The sequence below is a fragment of the Mastigoproctus giganteus genome, chromosome 2, assembly GCF_048544385.1.
Source record: "Mastigoproctus giganteus isolate SK-2022 chromosome 2, ASM4854438v1, whole genome shotgun sequence".
Lineage (NCBI taxonomy): Eukaryota > Metazoa > Arthropoda > Arachnida > Uropygi > Thelyphonidae > Mastigoproctus > Mastigoproctus giganteus.
Genome location: NC_143576.1, coordinates 129015077 through 129034992, shown reverse-complemented (window position 1 = coordinate 129034992; position 19916 = coordinate 129015077). Strand labels below are relative to the sequence as shown.

Here is a 19916-nt window from a genome sequence, read left to right as displayed (position 1 = left end):
AATTTTCTTTTCCTTGCAATAAGTCTCAACTGTAGGCTTAAAATAGTCTGTAAAACTATTTGAGAAAAGATCTCCAGTCATCCAAGCTTTTGAATTAGATTTATAATCAACAGGAAGGCTAGCTTTTGCATAGTTCTTTAGGGCTCTAGGATTTTCTGAGTGATAAATCATCATAGGTTTTAACTTGCAATTACCAGCTGCATTAGCCCCTAAATTGTCTCTTGCAAAGGGACAGAATATACCTAGGCTTTTGGCCTTCGGCCACTCAGTACAGAATTGCATGCATAAAACAGTGTCTTGTGGCCACTGTGCAAACGGTGGCCATATATTTGAAGAATGCCCGCACAGGAACAATCCCCCCCAAGAGTGTTAACTGCAAAAGGAAAAATCATGAATATGATCATTCCGTCCGTGACAGTCAATGTCCAGAGTATCAAAAGGCAGTTGACATAACAGAAAAGCGAACAAACTATGGATAATACGGCCTTGTCAAATCCACTATTGGGAACAAACAGCAATTTTGTGGGAATCAAAATATTGCATATAAACGTTCAACGCTCCAGGGTTGCCATGGATGAAATTAGAATTGCAGGAAAACAATTTATATTGTTTGTATCCAAGAACCATATCAGTCTGCACGAGTAGGAGGTGGAGCCCACAAGGTTACAGATTTCTCCACCTCAGCCAGAGTTATTTATTCACATGATGTATTACCAAAGACAGCTATAGTTGTTCTTAATTCTGACCTTGTGGTTACTTCCATCACAGGAGAATGCACAGATTTAACTACTTGTGTTCTGGTCTCTGCCCAGAACCTAAATATGTATATAGCATCGAGTTACTGTCCTCCAATTGAGAGCATCCAACTCGCTCTTCACAGATTTGATAATATATGCTCCAAATTTGCATCTAAAAATCTAATTATTGCAGCAGACATCAATACCAAGTCAAACTTTTGGTTTAGTGGCTTTGCAGACCCAAGGGGATTGATTGGCTTTTGAGGATCTTATTCTGAACCTTGCAATACAAAATTTGAGGATCTTATTCTGAACCTTGCAATACAAAATTTACCAGGAAAACCATAAACTTTTTCAACAGGGTTGCCATGATGCAATGGAGAATCAAATATAGACATCACCCTTACTACTACTCCTTTTGGATGATTTAATTGTTCATTGGGATGTTATCCCTGGTCTAATTAATTAATGGTGATCACCAAGCAATTGTTTTTGGTATCACATCTAAACCTTCAGATCTGAGATCCTTAGACGCTTCTCAAACTTTAGAACAAACCTTAGACGCTTCTCAATGACCTTCAAAGTGAATAAATTCAAAGAATGTTTATCGAAAGTGTTCACACCACAGACCATCGAAAGACTTAACTCTCTGATGGCCTTGGAGTATGTTAACTTCATCCAAACAAATCTTTATTTGGCAGTGGCACATGCAGCAAAAAGGAAACAATCCAGTAGACCCTCAGATCCTTGGTGGACCACTGACTTAACTAATCTTAGATCACCGGTATTGCACGCAAGAAGATACTTTCAACGGCATAGACATTTACACTGTGCTGCCACTTTATTAGGTATACCTACCTAGTAGCGTGTTGAGCCTCCTTTAGCCTTCAAAACAGCCTGAATTCATCTAGGCATGGATTGAATAAGATGCTGAAAACGTTGTGCAGGGATGGAGTACCATGTAGACATGAGTGTGTCGTGCAGTTCCTTGAGATTTGACGGAGGCGTAGACCTGCAGCGAACAGCACTTTTCAGCTCATCCCAAAGATGTTCAATACGATTGAGATTAGGGGACTGAGCAGGCCACTGCAGCAAAGAAGTCATTGTCATGTTCCTGGAACCATTCCACAGTGATTCGGGCTTTGTGCACCGGCGCATTATCCTGCTGGAAGTAACCATCTGACTGAGGATAAACTGTCAACTGAAAGGATGCACTTGGTCAGCAACAATGTTAATTATTGCGGCATTCAGAAGTGAATGTATGGATATCAATGGACCCAACGTGTACCAAGAAAACATTCCACACACCATAACACTGACCCCACCACCTTGCACGCACAGTAGTTGTCAGACATGATGGGTCCATGGATTCATGTTGTTTTCGCCAAATTCTGAGCCTTCCATCAACATGATGCACCAGGAACTTCGACTCGTCAGACCAAGCAACTGTTTTCCAATCCTCGACAGTCCAGTGCTGGTGTTGTTGTGCCCACAGGAGGCATACTCTTGTTCTTCGGTGATAACAAAGGTACGTGATGTGGCCATCGGCTGTTGTAGCCCATTCGCGACAAAGTGCGACCAGTGGTCCACTGCGATATTTTTTTCCACGCACCAAGGCTGTATTCTGATGTGATGTGCGACATTGTGGCTCGTCTGTTTGCTTGCACAATTCTAGCCATCCTCATCTGACCTCTCATCAACAAGCAATTTTCTTGCACAGGAGTGCTATTGAGAGGATGTTTTCTGTTCATTGCACCATTCTCGATACACCCTTGAAACTGTGTGCGTGAAAAGTTCAGGAGAACTGCCATTTCAGAGATGCTTTGTCCAGCACGTCTTGCACCTACTACCATGCCACGTTCAAAATCCGTTATATCACTCCTTTTCCCCATTCTTGCTACAGTTTATATGCTTAACTGATACTAGAAAGGTTGTTCTGCTGCATTTATATCCACACTGGTCATGTGACTTGCAACGTTGTGGGACAAATCATTTGTGTACACAGCAGGGGTGTACCTAATAAAGTGCACAGTGTATCTGAAAATGATGTCCAGATATATAAAGAGAACTTTAGGTCTCTTAGGAAGAAATCTTATCACAAGGCCATATCAGATGCCAAAAGATCATGCTGGCAAGACTTTGTGCAGGAAATAGGTAATTCGAGCTGTGGGGACTCATTTACAGAATTACTATGAATAAAATGATCTGTGATGAAATATATAACACAGTTATTGACAATGGATAGGAATCCCAGGACTGGACCTCTACGATCAAATCAATCACTGAAAACCTGTTTACAAAAGATATACCTGAGCTCGACTCTCCTGAACAAGCTAGGTTTCGTGAGGAAATGGATCCTACTTGGGTTATTCAGATATCTTGCCCGTTACAATCTTAGATCTGGCCTCAGTCGTGGCAAAGCTGAACAGTAAAAACTGTCCAGGACCGGATTTAGTGGAAAACACCATTATTGTTAAGTTTTTGATCTTTATCCCTAGGTGTTATTGAATATGATGAATAAATTTGGAGTCAGTTTTTCCTCTTCAATGGAAGATTTCCCTCTTAAAGATCCTTCAGAAGCTGGGGAAATTACCATTGAACTCTCGTGCTTATCGTCTTATTTCGTTGCTGGCGAATTTAGGGAAGCATTTTGAGCGAATGCTGGCTCCAAGGATTCAGGGCACGCTTGAGAACAAACATCTAAATTCCAACTCTCGGTTTGGGTTTTAAAAAGGGCAGGTCAACGGAGGACACTATTTCTTCCCTGACAAATTATATTCAGAAAACACCTGCAAAATACTTTCTAATTCATTGACTTTGAGGGCACTTTTGACTCACTTTGGTGGGATTTGTTTGTTATTTGGTTTTTAGGAGCATTAGCAACTAAGGCCATATTGCTCCGGGATATGCGGTGGTCATTCCCTGACCTTTCCGCATCCTCCGTATTTGGTGGTGATGGGCTCGAACCCCGGTCTAATCAAGAAGCGTGTGCTACGCACTACTGCTCCTTCCCACCTGGCTACGGAGGTGCCTTACTTTGGTGGAAGAGCATCCTTAGTTCATTAAGGTCTGCTGACTGTGATCAATACATATACGGCGTTCTTAGATCCTACTTTGATGAAAAGTTTGTAAAAGTTTGCACCAAACATCTTACTTACAATGCCCAGATCTCCAGAGGTTGACCCCATGGGTCGGTTTTGGGACTGTACCTCTGGAATGCTGTGTTGGACCAGTGGCTCATACGACAACATCCAGAGGTATTCAAGATTGCCTCTGCAGACGATCTTGCGATTGTTATTGAAGGCCGTTCTCGAAAAATACTAGAAGAGAAAATGCAGCCATTACTTGACGACCTTGAAGCATGGGCAAGTATGAACAAGCTAAAAATCTCTACAAGTAAATCCAACTTCGTGACTTTTAAAAATCACTTCAATTATGCAAGACCCCCTAAGATTCTTCTGAACCATTCACAATTACTATACATCTCACAAACCAAATATCTTGGTTTATTATTGGATGACAAACTGATCTTTTTGCCATATGCAACTAATTTGATACATAAAATCTGAAATTTTACAGCTGCTGTAACAAGAATTTCTAAGAAAGAATGGGGTTTGAATAAGAAAACATTGAGACTGTATTACAAGACAATATTCTTATCTATTGTTGTTAAGGTTGCTGTGAAGAGGAAGTTAACATCAATTGAAAGATCTGGTCTAACTGTTCACTGCGTCCCTTGTACGGTTTCAAATAATGCACTCCAAATTCTTAGTGGTGAAATGTCCATAGATTTATATATTTAATTCATAGGCACAATCTACAAATTAAAGAAAAGGATATCTACAACATTTTTGGGCATAACATCAGACCCAGCATATGACATTAAAGCAGAAAAGAAAAGAATCTGGACTGAGATAACAGCTATTTGGCAGTCCAGATGGGGCAAATCTTTGTCTGGACTGGTAATAAAAATGTTCATTCAACAAGTGACTTTTGTAACTTCTCCGAGAATCTGTTCATGGATCACACCATCTATGACTACAGCACATTTACTAACGGGTCATGGTTCTCTCAGGGCTAAGCTCCATGAGATGGGGCTGGAGCCAGATCCGTTCTGCACTTGTGGTCAGAACAAGGATTGGGAACATGTCCTGTTAATGTGCCCATTGTACTCAGAACAGAGATGTCTTGTAAATTGGCTCCCTAACTATTATTGGATAATGTTCATATCCTTATAGAAAATGAACAAAACTTTACCGCCCTCCAGATATTGTCAGTGTCAGTTTTCCAGAAGAGAACTGAACTTAGGAATCAGCTTGGTTAATTAATTTGAAATCAAATTGGAGTGCAAGTTCCATGAGCTGCATTTTAATGAACAAAATAGCCTACTATGATTTATTGGAGTACCTGGTTACACTTGTTGTAAATAAGGCAGATATCAAGTAAACAATGTAAATAATATAAATATCAATACTGGGAGGGAAGACCTTGTTGAGATACTTTGGGGGGAAAAAAAAAACTCTTATGTTCATTATTTGAATCTTGTAATCTCCCGCTTGTTGGACTCTGGAAATATATACCATACTGATCCAACACCACATAGTCCAATATAAAAGTCAAACTACATGCTAAAAAACTTCACTTTTGGATTAGATAATATAAATTGTGCCATGACAGTCTCATTGCGACTGTTCACAGCAACTTTGATCACTCCTAATTTTCTGATCAAATGATTTCCTAGACTTGACTATGTGGGAAATGATGAATTGTGAAATAATGTATTATAGAGGCACTGTCTCATTGTGGCTGTTGACCTCCTCCTAGAGATTTATGTCATCTGCATCCAGTACATCTCTTCTGTGTAAGATTGAAAAGCAAGATATCTAATTGTTGAGTACCTTAGACTTGGAGGATGATAGGGATCATTATGCTCTTCGTGTCAATGGTCTCTTGTAAGGTTATATTTCAAGTTGAGTAACGTCTTTTTGGACCAGCTAATGTTAATAGGCTGTGACAGTCTCATTGTGTTCACAGCAATCATCATCATCATTAAATTTTTGATCAAATTTTCCTGAATTTGACCGCGTGGCAATCAATGCTTTATAAATTAATAGTCTCATTGTGGCTGTTGTTTCCCTGTTGACACTGCTGGCTTTATCATCTGCTTCCAGTACGCCTCTTCTCAAAGAAGATTGTAAAGACGTATTTCATTGCTGTGTATCTTGGAGCAGAAGTGACATTATCAACATTCTTCCTGTGGCAGTAGTCTCATTGTGGCTACTTGCCACCGACTATCCTTTTTAAATGCTTTTATATATAGTTAAAGTTTCAACTTTTAAATTTTCTTGCGTTGTAATATCAAAAAGTTAAATTCAAGTAAGGTAAAATATCAAAATTTCTGAGTAAAATAATTACTAGGTTAATTTACACATTTTTTTTTTTTTTTTTTTTTGCTGGCTCCTGGTTTGGGCAACCTGGGAGCAGGATTGCTGGTGCCCACCGATATAGCACTATCTCCAGTGGGTGCGGGATTTGTGCATTTCAGCACTACAGGTGATAGTGGACCCAGACCAGCACATTAGGCTGACACAAGCACCAACACTTTTTTTTGGGCCTGATCTGCAGAAGTTCTGCACCATCACAGATGAACAAGGTGGAGATGGGCAAATGCCTAGGAGCCACCAGTGACACAATGCACCACGCGTGCGTGCGCGCGCGCACACACACACACACACACACACACACACACACACACACACACACACACACACACACACACACACACACACACACACACACACAGCTTTAAAGCCAGGCATTGACTTCTCCTCTTTAACAATAAAAGTCCTAGATAGCATCTTCTTCCAATATAGGGCCATTTCGTTGAAAGTCTGCTGCTTAGTATATTCACCATCTTTGATGATCTTAGAAAGCTCACATGGATAACTTTCGGCAGCTACTATATCAGCACTAGCTGCTTCACCTTGCACTTTGATGTTGTCGAGATGGCTTCTTTCCTTAAACCTATTAAACCAGCCTCTGCTAGCTTCGAATTTATCCTCAGCAGTTTCCTCACTTCTCTCTCAGCCTTCACAGCATTGAAGAGATTTAGGGCCTTGTCCTGGATGATGGCTCAGCTTACAGGCACATTGTGACTGTTTTGATATTCAATCCACATCAGTAAGTTTTTCCATGTCAGCAATAAGGCTATCACGTTTTCTTATAACTTTAGTGTTCACTGGTGTAGCACTTTCTAATTTCCTTCAAAACTTTCTCCTTAGCTTTCACAATTGTACTAACTGTTTGGCAAGCCAAACCTAGCTTACAGCCTATCTCAGCCATAGATATACCTTGCTCACTTAGTTTAATCATTTCTAACTTGGCATTTAAAGTAAGAGGCTTACAACTCCTTTTGTTATCGCTAGTACTACACTTAAATGCCACTGTAATTAGCACAAAAATATTATGTATAATACAATATAATAACTTTAAAAAGTTTGAAAGTTTGGAAAATTACCAGAAAACAAAGAGATGTAGGGCGCACAAATGCTGTAAACAAACTGAATCATCAACAATAAAATGGCGCACAATGATATTCTCGGACCCTCTGCTGAGCGTGTCATGCGCAAAAATGCCGAAAAAGCGTCGAACATAACAAACATGGATATAATTGGAAACCCCCGTATTAGCGGAATGCTGTAAAGCGGGGTTCTACTGTATACCCAATTGATGAAACCTTAATTGATGTGCTACCTTAACATTTTTAAGAATATTTTTCAGTGGAAAGTTGCATACCATGTAGTCACATGGAAAGATGATGTACTTCCTCAATGAACGAAAGAGCAGATGCATCCCTTGTTTTAGACTGTCTGTGACCGCAGTAGTAGAACTGTTTATGAATAAGTTAAGAATGCTTCGTCCTTCTGATTTAGTTGGCTATGGCAAATCAATATTTAAAATGAAGTGGAAGATTTAACAACTGTTGGTCTAATGAATTTACATATCACAATCTTAAATGGATGTGGGGCATGTTTGATTGAAGAGCTATGATCGGATTCTCTAACAATAGCATAATATTTAAAAAGAGCAACAAGCAAAATGCTTTATTTAAGTCAGAAGAGAGGAACATGAACAGACCTTTTGCACTTGTGAATATAATGCTTAGAGTTACCAGTTTGCTTAGACTATTTGGCATTGCTAGCAGCAAAAGTTTGTGATTCAATTCTTTTCCATGAATTTCAGTTCATTAAACTCGTTTTTTCTCAAAACTTATTAAATTTAATGTTAAAAATTGATTTTATCATGAGTCAGTGGCACTCACTGATGACTGCTTGTTGTAATTTTTTGTGATAACTTTGAAAGGTGCTCATATGATTTTCTCACTACTCACCACTTCAATAAATAAACTTGCTAAAGATTTCTGATGCTATGCCTTCTTAAACATTTACCGCATGTCAACAGGGATACACGTTTCAAAATCTTTTTCACTTCAGTGCCAGGCATTAATTGAAAGTGTTTTAATCTGCCGTCTTTCTTTTTAGCACTTCTCTCTAGACAGTAGTAATTGAACACTAAATATTCATCTGCTTTCAAGAGATGGCATGCAATCCCCTTTTCAGCACACAAATTAACCAGATGACAACATATCACATATCACCACCAAATGCTCAGTCTCTTCTTTTAAGACCCTTGTTATGCCAATTTTAAGCCTACCATTATAGGAACTTTATCAAAGCTAAGTGCCAAAAAATTTCCAATACAAATAATCCAACATGTTTTCTAGTTGGGTACGTACTGTACCATGTAGAGTCACCTTCTAATTCTGGCAATGCGAGTGAACTGCTTTTGATTTGAAAATTTATATTTTGTTGGGAAGGGAATATACAATGGACTATATACAGCATAGAGTCACTCACTTTTGATTACTGTCACCTGTAGCAACTGAAAATGCTAAATTTTTCAAAAGCCACTTTTTTCTTTCCTGTCTGCCCACTTTCACTAGCAATGACCACTAGTCATTTTTTTGTTTTTGCACATCCATTTTTTTTTATTGTTATTTCACTATTGGAAAACATGTTTTTTTTTTTTTTTTTTTTTTTTTGTTAGTTGTTGGTGCATCGGCTTCTGTGGCCATAATGCACCTCCCAAGGTTTTTGCACTACTCTGATCCAAGCCCAAGGCAGGATTCGAACCCGTGACCTTTGGGTTGCCAGGCAGGCACTTTACTCACCCGGCTAGCCCGGTCGGCGAACAGCATGTCTGTATTCAGCACATATGACACTATAACACATTTTTTGTGGTGGAAATGTGCTAGAGCAGTATTCTGGGACCTCATTCAAACAGGCACAAATATAAGGAATCTACGTAAACAATAATATATAAAACTGGGGATGTGTCAGCAATTCAAGTATATAGTGACCTGAATGTGATGGATTCCAGATTCAGGCCTCAGAACAGTCAAGGGCATATTGGGCCGGTTAAAGAGGTTTTAGTTTTATTGGAAGACTCCACAGGTAAATGGGAAAATTTTTCTGTAATAAGGCATTCTGTAATTAAGGGGGGCTGGGAGTAGACACACTGTGGTTACGATGTTACCAACAGGATATCAATTTTGAAAGCAAATAAAGATAGCATTAATGTTTATGTAGGGACTAATGATATTAGACGTAGCTAAACGTAGAACCATGCCGAAAACACTGTGCATACTCTGTATGCATGAAAGATGTTTTATTTTATGTGAAAACATCCTTGGTTTGGACAAGGTTAAAGGGGTTTAGTATGAAAAGAATCCAAACACATCATTGGTATTCGGTCACATTTCTTGAGAAAATTGTAGCAATGCAGCTCCTTCAATCGTTTAAGGAAGTAAAACGAAATGGATGAATTCAATGATGTGTTCGATCTTTTAGTTAGGTGAAATGTAAATGACTACTAACAATATCATTTGACCATCAGGAAGAAGGCATTCAGCTACACAAATGTCTCCAACAGGTCTAACACTCACGGATGTTTGTCGATAAATCACTTCTATATGAGAAGTAACAACATGAGTACTATTTTTTTCGCTTATGATAAACTGCTACACCACCAGCCTGTTAATCTTCTCGTTTGAACTGAAGACACAATCGAAGTTAGATATGCTTACTTCTTCTTTGTTATTTAGCCACGTTTCAGAAAGTAGAAGTAAATTGGATGTGTGACTGCATCAGTGAAATTGTCAGAGTGAGCACGTAAACTTTGACAATTTAACATTAGAATGGAAAGGTCATTTACTGATGAACTCGTAAAGTATCTTGCACAGTAAACAGAGGATTACTCGACAACCTGGTAATTTCAGCTTGAAGTGTAAGAGTGGATATAGTGTTTCTCAGTCCATGATAAAATTTATTTTTTCCATTTGCAGCAATAATGTAAAGATCACTGATATTGGTAACTCGAGATAATGCAACAACCAGCTTCTTGATGAGAAGTCGACGTAGAAGGTTGATGTTGATAAAAATCTTGAGAAGCAGATTTTATTAAACTCTGCATTTTTTTTCGTTCTCTATGTTTTTGAATTCATTCTTTTGTCGACATGGGAAGCTTCTTCGGTGGCTTTGGAGCTTTCATTCTTGCATACTTCTCTCGATTTCCCTCAGCTGGAGTTTTAGCCATCTTCGAAATACTTTTATAGGTATTTTTACAATTCAATAGTTAGCAAAATCCATTTGTAGACAAAATCCATTTGTAGACATCATAACCAAAAACTACTGCAAGAAGTTATTGTTTGTTGAAGTGATTGTTGTATTATTGCATTCTTGAATCAAAGCTGTTTAAATTTTAAGCAATGAAATGGTCTTGTGTGAAAGAATATTCTTGTAAGAATATTCTTTAATAAAATTTGCAGATTTTACTAAAGTCTGCATTTTTTTTTGTTCTCCATGTTTTTGAACTCATTCCTTTTCGACATGAGAGGCTTCTTTGGTGGCTTCAAAGCTTCTATTCTTGCATAATATTACTACCCGCTGCTTACTCTACCGAATCAATGTTAGTGACTGAGTTAGCGGCCTTTTTTTTTTTTTTTTTTTTTATGAAAACCCCAAACATGAAAGGTATCAAAACCTATAGTACCTAGTACCGTGCATGGGTTGAAGGAGAAGTATGGGGGGAGGAGGATGCCGGAAACTTTGCTCTAGAGACTAAACATGGGTTTCACCACTTCAAGCCTCCAATAAGCAAAGTGGTGGTATTTCACCGGTTGATGAAAGTCATCTACCACCTACTATGGGCAAATTTGGCTATAATTCAAATCGGGGAAGTAGGGCAAATATGCAATTAAATTAAATCTGATGTCAGCCAAAGTAAACATTCATACACGATCAGGTATTTCTTCAGGTGACTACACCTGACCATACATCAAAAAACTGCATTTCCATACTTGCCCATAGCTGTGTAAGAGAAAATTTATGAATATAAATGTGATCGAAAAGGAAAAGCTATATACCTTTCACAAAGTATGGACAAGGTAGTCCCTATACAATGTTTATAATGAAAGTAAAATTAAAACTGGGCATAAAATTATTAAGTACAAATGAAGGCTGAAAGATTAATAATTACTAAAAAGCGTAAAAAATCTATACCTGAAAACGACGACGTGAAAATACATGCGGTCAATACAATGGCTGCAACTGAAGCAGTAAAAAATAGGGACAATTCTATATATATATATTCATATTTTATAGTAATAAAACTAATGTGAAAGAGAGCTTTGAAAAATTGATGACAATTACAATTTATTACAATATACATATACATCTATTGCTGCTGGTTTGCATGCTTTAGTGCATTTGCCGTATCCAGTTTATTTTTATCTTTCTGCTATTCCTTCTGGTTTTAACTCTTTGGTATTATAATTTATATATATACTGTGTATATATACACACACACAGTCGGACCTCTATTTAACGAACTTCTATGTAGCGAACTTTTTTGATTTCCCCCTGGTCATAAGGAAGTGATATCATTTCTGTATCTTAGTATGAACTTACTCTACTGAATCAACTACTTATCCTACCAAATCAATGTTAGCGACTGAGTTAGCATCGTTAGCACCATTTAGGAAGTTTAGTAATTTGTGTCATTTCTGTTACAAGATTGTTATTGTTATTTGGGTTTTTTTTAGGAGCATTAGCAACTAAGGCCATATTGCTCCGGGGATATGCGGTGGTCATTCCCTGACCTTTCCGCATCGTCCATATCTGGTGGTCCGTTACAAGAAAAATTTGTTACCAATCAATTGCATCATTTCCGTTACAAGAAAATTTCGCTACCAATCAATTTTACTTTAGTGTCACCATAGATGTTTTCGCATCAAAAAATGGCATGAGTTAGGACGCAATGTATTAATTCTGCAATTCTGTCCAGGCATGACAAGAGAGACTACAGGCTTAAAGCCTTATAGACTAAATCAGGACTTAACAGATTGAAAAGCTTTTGGAATGAATTTTTTTATCAGCCTGACCTGCCCTAGTATACAGAAGGAATCTATTTTGTAGAGAGGAAATACATTTGAACAAAGTGATGCAATGGTCTTTGCCAATACTAATGAGGAAACCTTACGGATTCAGAAAAACTGCTGATTTGGGGGGGGGGTTAATACAGGTATGCATTTATCTGAATGATATAGGTCAAAGTGATGCTTGCACATATTTTAAAGGTTCTGGTATGTAGCTGCAACTTGATATTGAGATATTGAAGAGATGTATCAAGGGTAGTGACATTTTAAATGAATAGAAAGCTAATACTAGGGAAATGAGCTTATATTAACTTCAAGCAGTGTGTCAGCGGTAGTAAACAATACAAGAACATTTAACGTTAACTGTGTCTAATAATAATGTCTAGAGCGTTCTCAACAAATCAGTGAATTTAAACTCCTGGTTAAGACAACCAACTGATGATTTTGTTCCTTGAAGCTGTGACAGACATTCACTTAGGTATGACAAGTTGGGCTTGCTACTTGGTTATGTGTTTCTAAAATGCTGATGCAACTCAGGTGATACTTGAATGAGAGGGGATTGTACTTTGGCAAAGTACAGTCATTCTGTACCAACCAAATCCTCTGTTTGCAGCTTCACAATGGTGGGACTGTTAGTAAACCTGGATATAACCCTCCACCCATATGCAACTGCTGAAATACAGCAACTAGTATACTGGCAGTAACCACCAAGGTGTGAACCAACATAAGCAGGGATAGAGGTGTGCCATCCACACCATGTAAAGAAGTGCTGCCCCTCTGTATTACCAGTCAATACTAGACGTAGACGACTCTCATCAACCAATGCAATATCACCACTTTGCTTATTGGAGTGGTGAAACCTATGTTTAGTCTACAGAGCAGAGCTCTGGCAACCACTCCATTTCTTCCATCATGCAGTATGACTGATGTCTTTTGAGGTTACGATAGGCAATATGGCAAGATCCAATATTCCTTACATTTTGAGGGTACAGCTCTAAAATAGTCTTTGCAGGCCAGCTGCTAAACCTCAGCTAGTCCACTGGACCGAACCTATGAGTAACTTTCTAGGAGGCATCCAGATCAGCTAGTGTATAATTTCACTGCCCCTACTCTGCCAGATAGTGACTGGAGGGAGTTTGATTGTTTGTATGCGGGGGAATTATTGAGGTCATGTTATGTTAAGGAGCTGGATATATTACTGCTTTTTATATACCATATCCAAAAATTTCATTATTTCATACATGTTCTCCCACCTTTCCTTACTACTGAATACATCATGAACAAACTTATCTGTGAAAAGATCTAAACCTTCAAACACGTCTTTATTCATTTCGCAAATATACATAGTCTTAGTTCCAATCTCAATGATGTCCATTTCCACTTACAGTCTGCCAAGCCCAACTTACTTTTTCTGACAGAATTCCAATCATTGGTTGATTCAACCACTGATCATCTCAGTTGTCCCTAATTATTCACTGTATGATTCCTTTTGCTCCAAATATGGTATTTTTGCTCTGATATTCCATGTCAGAGACTTGGTAATTTAGAATCTCCCCTTTTTGATCTCCTGTGGTTTAAAACCTCTCCCTCTACCACATTCTGTCAAATTTATTTGTTACCTCTATCATTCTCCCAAAACCTCTATTCACTTAGAACTATGACTTCCTTTCTTAGAAACCTGACTTACTCAAGTCCATCTTTCCTAACAGCAAATTAATTTTCCTTGGTGATGTTAATGTTCACAAGTCCAGCTGGCATCAGTTTTCATAGATCCAGTTGTTCAAGATGCTGAGGCTTTTGTGATTACTAATGATCTCACACAGAATGTTCACTTACCTACCAGAATACCCAACAATCCTAACAATACAGCCAACACTTCTGATCTTTTTCTCACAAACAACCCTCCCAAGTACAGGGTCAAGGTGAGTGGTCCTCTAGGCACACCAGATCATAACTTGGCAATGGTCTTTTCACCAATGGAGCCTTTCTCTCATGGCCATTCCAAACCCTGTTGTTTGGCATTACAAGAATGTAAAATGGGATGACTTTTTAAATCTTCTGATGTCAACATTTTCTCAGATTGTGTCAGTGAAATTATTCTTGTAGGGATGAAATGGTAAGCAACAGAAACTTCCTTATTCCACTTTAAAATCTGGTCCTTTACCTAAACTTTGGTTTTCCAAATGCGCTAAAGCTGTTCAAGATAAGAATGTTGCCTATCGCAAATGGCTGCATCGCCAATCTCCAGGTTCATTTTCTGCCTACACCAAAGCTTGCAACAATTGTAAAGCAGTTATTAATTAGTCCAAACTAGATTCTGAACAGACTAACAGTAGAAAACTTGCATTGTGTCCGATCAGTAGTCAAGTATCCTGGTCTCTTGCCAAAGCTATTGGCTGCAATTTTTCCAATCTGTACTCTCAACTCTATTAAAACCTGATAGTTCAATTGGCACCTCAGCTAAAGATAAAGTTGACTTGCTTGCATTGTACATAGAATTAGTAAAGCCATATGATGCAAGAAAGCAAGCTCATATAGCATAAGCCAAAAAAAAAAACACCTTTCCATTTCACCCATCCATTCACTCCAAATGTTTGTCTAGTTCTGTCTTGAACTTATTTAAATTGGCGATCTCCACTACAACAAATGGAAGTTTGTTCCAACAATCAACCAACTGCTTAAGGCAAATTTCCACGCATCTATTCTACAACTGTCTTTCCTCAATTTGAATTATGTCTCCTCAGGTTCGTAATCTGAGCAAAAGGAAGAATTCCCATCAGCATTGAACTTGCTCAAATCACCTCGAAGGTGCCTAGTCTCCAGACACTGCAATTTGGAGAACTGAAGCCTTTATTGGTAACAGCAACTCTTTCTTCAATTCATCAATCTCATTGCCCTTCTCTGTACTCATTCCAGCAGCTCTACATCCTTCCTAAAATGAGGCTTCCAGACATGTATGCAGTACTCAAGGTGTGGCCTGACCAATGTCTTATACAAGGGGATATCACCTCTTTATCCCTGCTAGCAAAATTCCTGTATATCATTGACAAGATGCTATGAGCTACTCTTGCAGACTGTCTGCTCTGCTCAGAAAACTTCACATCTAACTGCACAATTACCCCAAGTTCTTTTTCATTCTCTACCACCCTGAGTGTAGTTTCCCCCCCAGGGTGGTACCACATAGTCGATACACTACTCTGGGAATATTGCTACCAATATGCAGTACTTTACATTTGTCAATGTTAAACTTCAGTTGCCACCTCTCAGCCCATCTGCTCAACTTTTCGAGATCCTGTTGCAGTAGCGTACTGTCATTAGTATCATTAACAACCCTACCAACCTTCATATCATCTGCAAACTTGGACATTAAGCCTACCATCCGTGAGAGCCTTCACTCACCTCGACTATCGATGAGGTGGTCGTCCAACACCTCGCCGGCGGTTCATGGGTTTTCCCTCCTCGGACCACTTTCAGTAGGTACTAACCACGGCTGACCATGAGCACCCCACAAGCCATGCTGTGTCAGATATACTCTGACCCAGTCGTCTGGCACCGTAGTTCACCTGCAGTTGCTTCGATTTGCAAAACAACTCGCTAGTCATAATGTTTTGGCTTATCGGTGTAGATGCAAAATACTCATTCAGTTTGTCAGCTACCCGAGCAGAATCATCAACAGTCAAAACCATCGATATCAACTGGACTAATCTGATTCATCTGCTTCCTTATAGGGTTTACATAAGTTAAGAACACTTTCCTGTTTTTCTTTGCATCCTTTGCCAAAGATTTCTCGTAATCTGCCTTTGCTTGCCTAACCTGCTTTGTGACTTGATTACAGACCAGCTTATATCTACGTAGGCTTCCATGTCACCTGATAATTTATATGTATCCCATGCATTTTTCTTCTCTGTCATGAGTCTCATTGGTTCATCTAACATCTATTTAGGCCTGAAGCTTGAACAATATTTCTTAGTTGGTATGAAAAGCCTAGTAGCTTCCAAGATTAATTCTTTGAATACTTCCCATTTAGAATTTGCTGTTGGTAACTTCATCAGCTGGTCGCCACTGTATAGAATTTAAAAACTGTCTGAGACCACTGTAGTCATCTTTACAAAAGAAAAAACCCTTCCCTTTACCCCTGATGGTAGTTACATCTTTGAGTAAATCCCACATCAGCACACTGTGGTCGCTGCCACCTAGTGGTTCCTTTATCTGCAGATTCTTAATGCATGAAGAATCACTACTGATAATCAGATCAAGAGTATTGCTCCCTCTAGTTGCCTCCCGAACATGCTGATGCAGAAAACAATCATCCAATAAATCTACAAAAGCCTTGCTAGCGTGTGAGTGACCAACTCACAAATTCCAGTCAATATCTGGGAAATTAAAATCTCCCATTATAAGACTCTCTTTTTTACTGGCCTAGTCCAATTTTCTGTACAGCTGTTCATTGTACTCATCAGTCATTAGGCCTATAACATACTCCTGATCTCAATTTTGCTTTCCTAGTGCTTATGTCACACCAAAACTGACTCAACATTGCACTGTTCACCCATGTCAACTGGATGCACTTCCTTAGATTATATGTGTTTCTTAACTAAAAGCATAACCCCTCCTCCCTTCCTATTCTGTCTATCCTTTCTGTACACATTGCACTCCCCAAATTCCAATTCTGCATTCCTTATATTTGTGTCTCTGATATCTCAACAATATCTGCCTTTCATGTTTTGATCAGCACCTGATTCGTCAAATTTATTTACTAAACGCCTGGCATTGGTGTATATGAGTGGGATAAGGCAATTGTAAGTTTTAATTAGAATTTACATCATTTCTTCCTAACTACTTTATTTTCAGAAAAGTGGAATGAAATATGAAAATGAATTTTAAAAAATAATTTTTTTCGTCAAAAATTTTTAAAGTTAAGGTTTAGTTATAAGTTTCATAATCCACATACTTCAAAAACTTAAAAATGAGATGCTTTTGTCAAATAAAACTAAAAATTTACCTGTGCTTCTAAACGTGCAGCACTCTCGGCAGATAACTGATCTTTCAACAATTGCACTTGTGCAACAGCGGCTTGAGTCTGTTGGTTTTGTTGCTCTAGCTGATGTCTCAACAACTGTAGTTGATGATATATACTTAGGGGTGTGCCTTCTGGTAATACTGTTCCTGTTAGTGGTAATGGTTCACTAAGTGGTGATGTGTATGTCTCTCCTACCTGTAAGGAAAAACAGAACAGTAGTGAAGAGTTCACATTATTAATAAATAATTTTAAATTTAGTTCAAATATAATTCTACACATTAAATAATTCCCCTTGATTTTAAGTAAAATTCTTAAAAATAGTCAGTTTCCTGTATATCAGTGTGCACTTTTTATTTCATAGGTAGCATGAAGTTAATTCAAGGTAGAGTCAATGAGAAATTTTTTAAGGTTTTGAAAAATGTAAACATTTATAAAAGATAAGCTTAGGTTGCGTGTGATCTCTGATAATGAATCTGCTCACATATTTGCCTATGTAGTCTTTAAGCATACAAAACATACATATGCTATGCCATAAGCTGAGCTCTGCTAGAAATTTAAATACAGAAGGAAGACAACTGGCCATCTGCCAATCACCAGTTTTATTGTATGCTTAAAAATAGCACTACTTAACAAGTGCTATATCTAATGGAAAAATTTCCCAGTACATTTTTATCTAGCAAAAATGTTATATGTATATATTTAATTTAAAAAATTGTATAAATTATGGGTAGAAATAATTAATATCAGAAAATAAAAAAGAATATTTTTTGTTTTCTGTCATGTTTTTGTATTTGTATTCACTTAACGATTCTTAATGTTATGACAAAGTACTTCATGTTCTATTTTAAAAAGATGTTTAGATCTGATCAATCCCTGAATAATTTAAGAAAAATTAATAATTGATTAAACACAGAACTACATCAAACAGCCTCAGTATCTTTGAAGATGTTTGCCATATTTTTAGCTATAAGGTGTTAGCTATATTTGAAGATGTTAGTATTATATTTTTACTAACAAAGCATTAGACAGCTGTATTAATGCATCTTAATATGGTTCTGTGTTTACTGTTAGGTTTAACTTACTTTCATTAATAAGTTTCTACATCAACATAGTGTTCACTGTTTTTCCAATTTCATTACAGAAAACAAAAAATATGATTATCTCCTTCCAAGAAAATATATGAACTGCTGCAGTACAAATTTAGTACAAGAATTTTTATTTTGACAATTTTTCTATTTCATAATGCCATTTTAATAAGTATTTAAAATTTCCAAACAGCTATTTATGCTTCCAGTCAGTTGCAATATAGCTATGATGGCAAATCAAATGAAAACAAGATTTCTGGTGTCTCAAGAATTATAAATCATTACACAGTGAAGTACAAAGTGAAATACTACTAATTCAAAGTTGCAGTACAGGAAAATCTATAACAAGTAGACATACTTGTTATAGATCCTCCTGAAACACAGCTCAGTCTTCAGTCCCACTGTTTCTGGTCATGATAATGACCAGAAATAGTGGGACTAAATCTACAGTACCGTGACCATGTGTAGAGAAACAGTTTTCATCGAAACATTTGTCATTATTATGGGTGGGGTGGGGGGTGAAATTGAAGATGCTTGTAAGTTCGTGTTCATACTGTTCTCTTCAAACTTGTGGGATTGCTGCTCTGCCATTTCATGTATCAAGTGAAACAGTCGCATCAGTTTCTTCCCTTCCAAAATGAGCTCCAACGTACATCAAAATGAACAGTCCCAAACATTTCAGGTGTAATTTTGTTACAAAACAATACATTACTATATATGATGCAACACATTCTCCACCTATAACAACCTTTTTGTGACTCCTGTTGCAATGCTCAACCATTGACCACATAGCCACCACTTGTTAGCTTACAATTTTTGTGTTTTTGAGAAACAACAAACTGATCTGACTATAAGTCAATTCCAGATCAAAAATGCTATGCAGAAGTGATAAAAAAATATAAATATAACTCTCTGCCTTGGTTAAAGCAGGAAATAATTTATTCCAATGATTTACAATATTCTGCTGAAAGGTAAACTTTGAGATCCAGTCTTCTGTTATTCCTTAAGATTTTATACTCTAATGCTGTTGATCCCTGTCTTCCTACTAGCAAGAATATACCATCCTCATCCATGGCCTTATATCAGGTCTACACCTTAATCAATTCCCCCCCCCCCTCCCCAAGAGGTCTAAGTCATAAGTTTTGCAATCCTACTTTGAAAAATAAGTTTTCTCTGTTGGGTATGCAAATAACTTTTATTTTCATTTCACTCACACTTATATGAAGAATATGCAAAACATAAAGGGTATACATTTTTTTTATTTTTATAAAAATCTCTTTCAGATAGTGGAAGATTAAAGCTATATTAATTTATTATTATTACTGGTGTTCTGCCAAGGGCAGGTTCATGTATACACTCAGTTTTTTTTTTTTTTTTTTTTTTTATGAGAACCCCAAACACGAGAGGTATTATAACCTATAGTACTTAGTACCATTGCTTGGGTTGGAGGTTGAGAAGACGAAAGAAGATATTTGTTGATATTGGACTTGAACTTCTGTAGATTGTAATTTTCAGGAAATACGTATGAAGGAAGGTTGTTCCAGAAAACGGCAGTTGAATGAATAAATGAGGAAAATGAA

The 19916-nt window shown here is 37.6% G+C and overlaps 1 protein-coding gene across 1 annotated transcript in view; it reads right to left on the bottom strand.

Moving 5' to 3' along the window:
* Positions 1-19916, bottom strand: part of LOC150089558 (uncharacterized) — a 185746-nt gene that overhangs the window by 24067 nt on the left and 141763 nt on the right. Inside the window, exon 7 of the mRNA XM_090390029.1 lies at positions 17234-17446. Within this exon, the coding sequence (XP_090246155.1) occupies positions 17234-17446 (213 nt within the window). The remainder of the gene's footprint in view (positions 1-17233; positions 17447-19916) is intronic.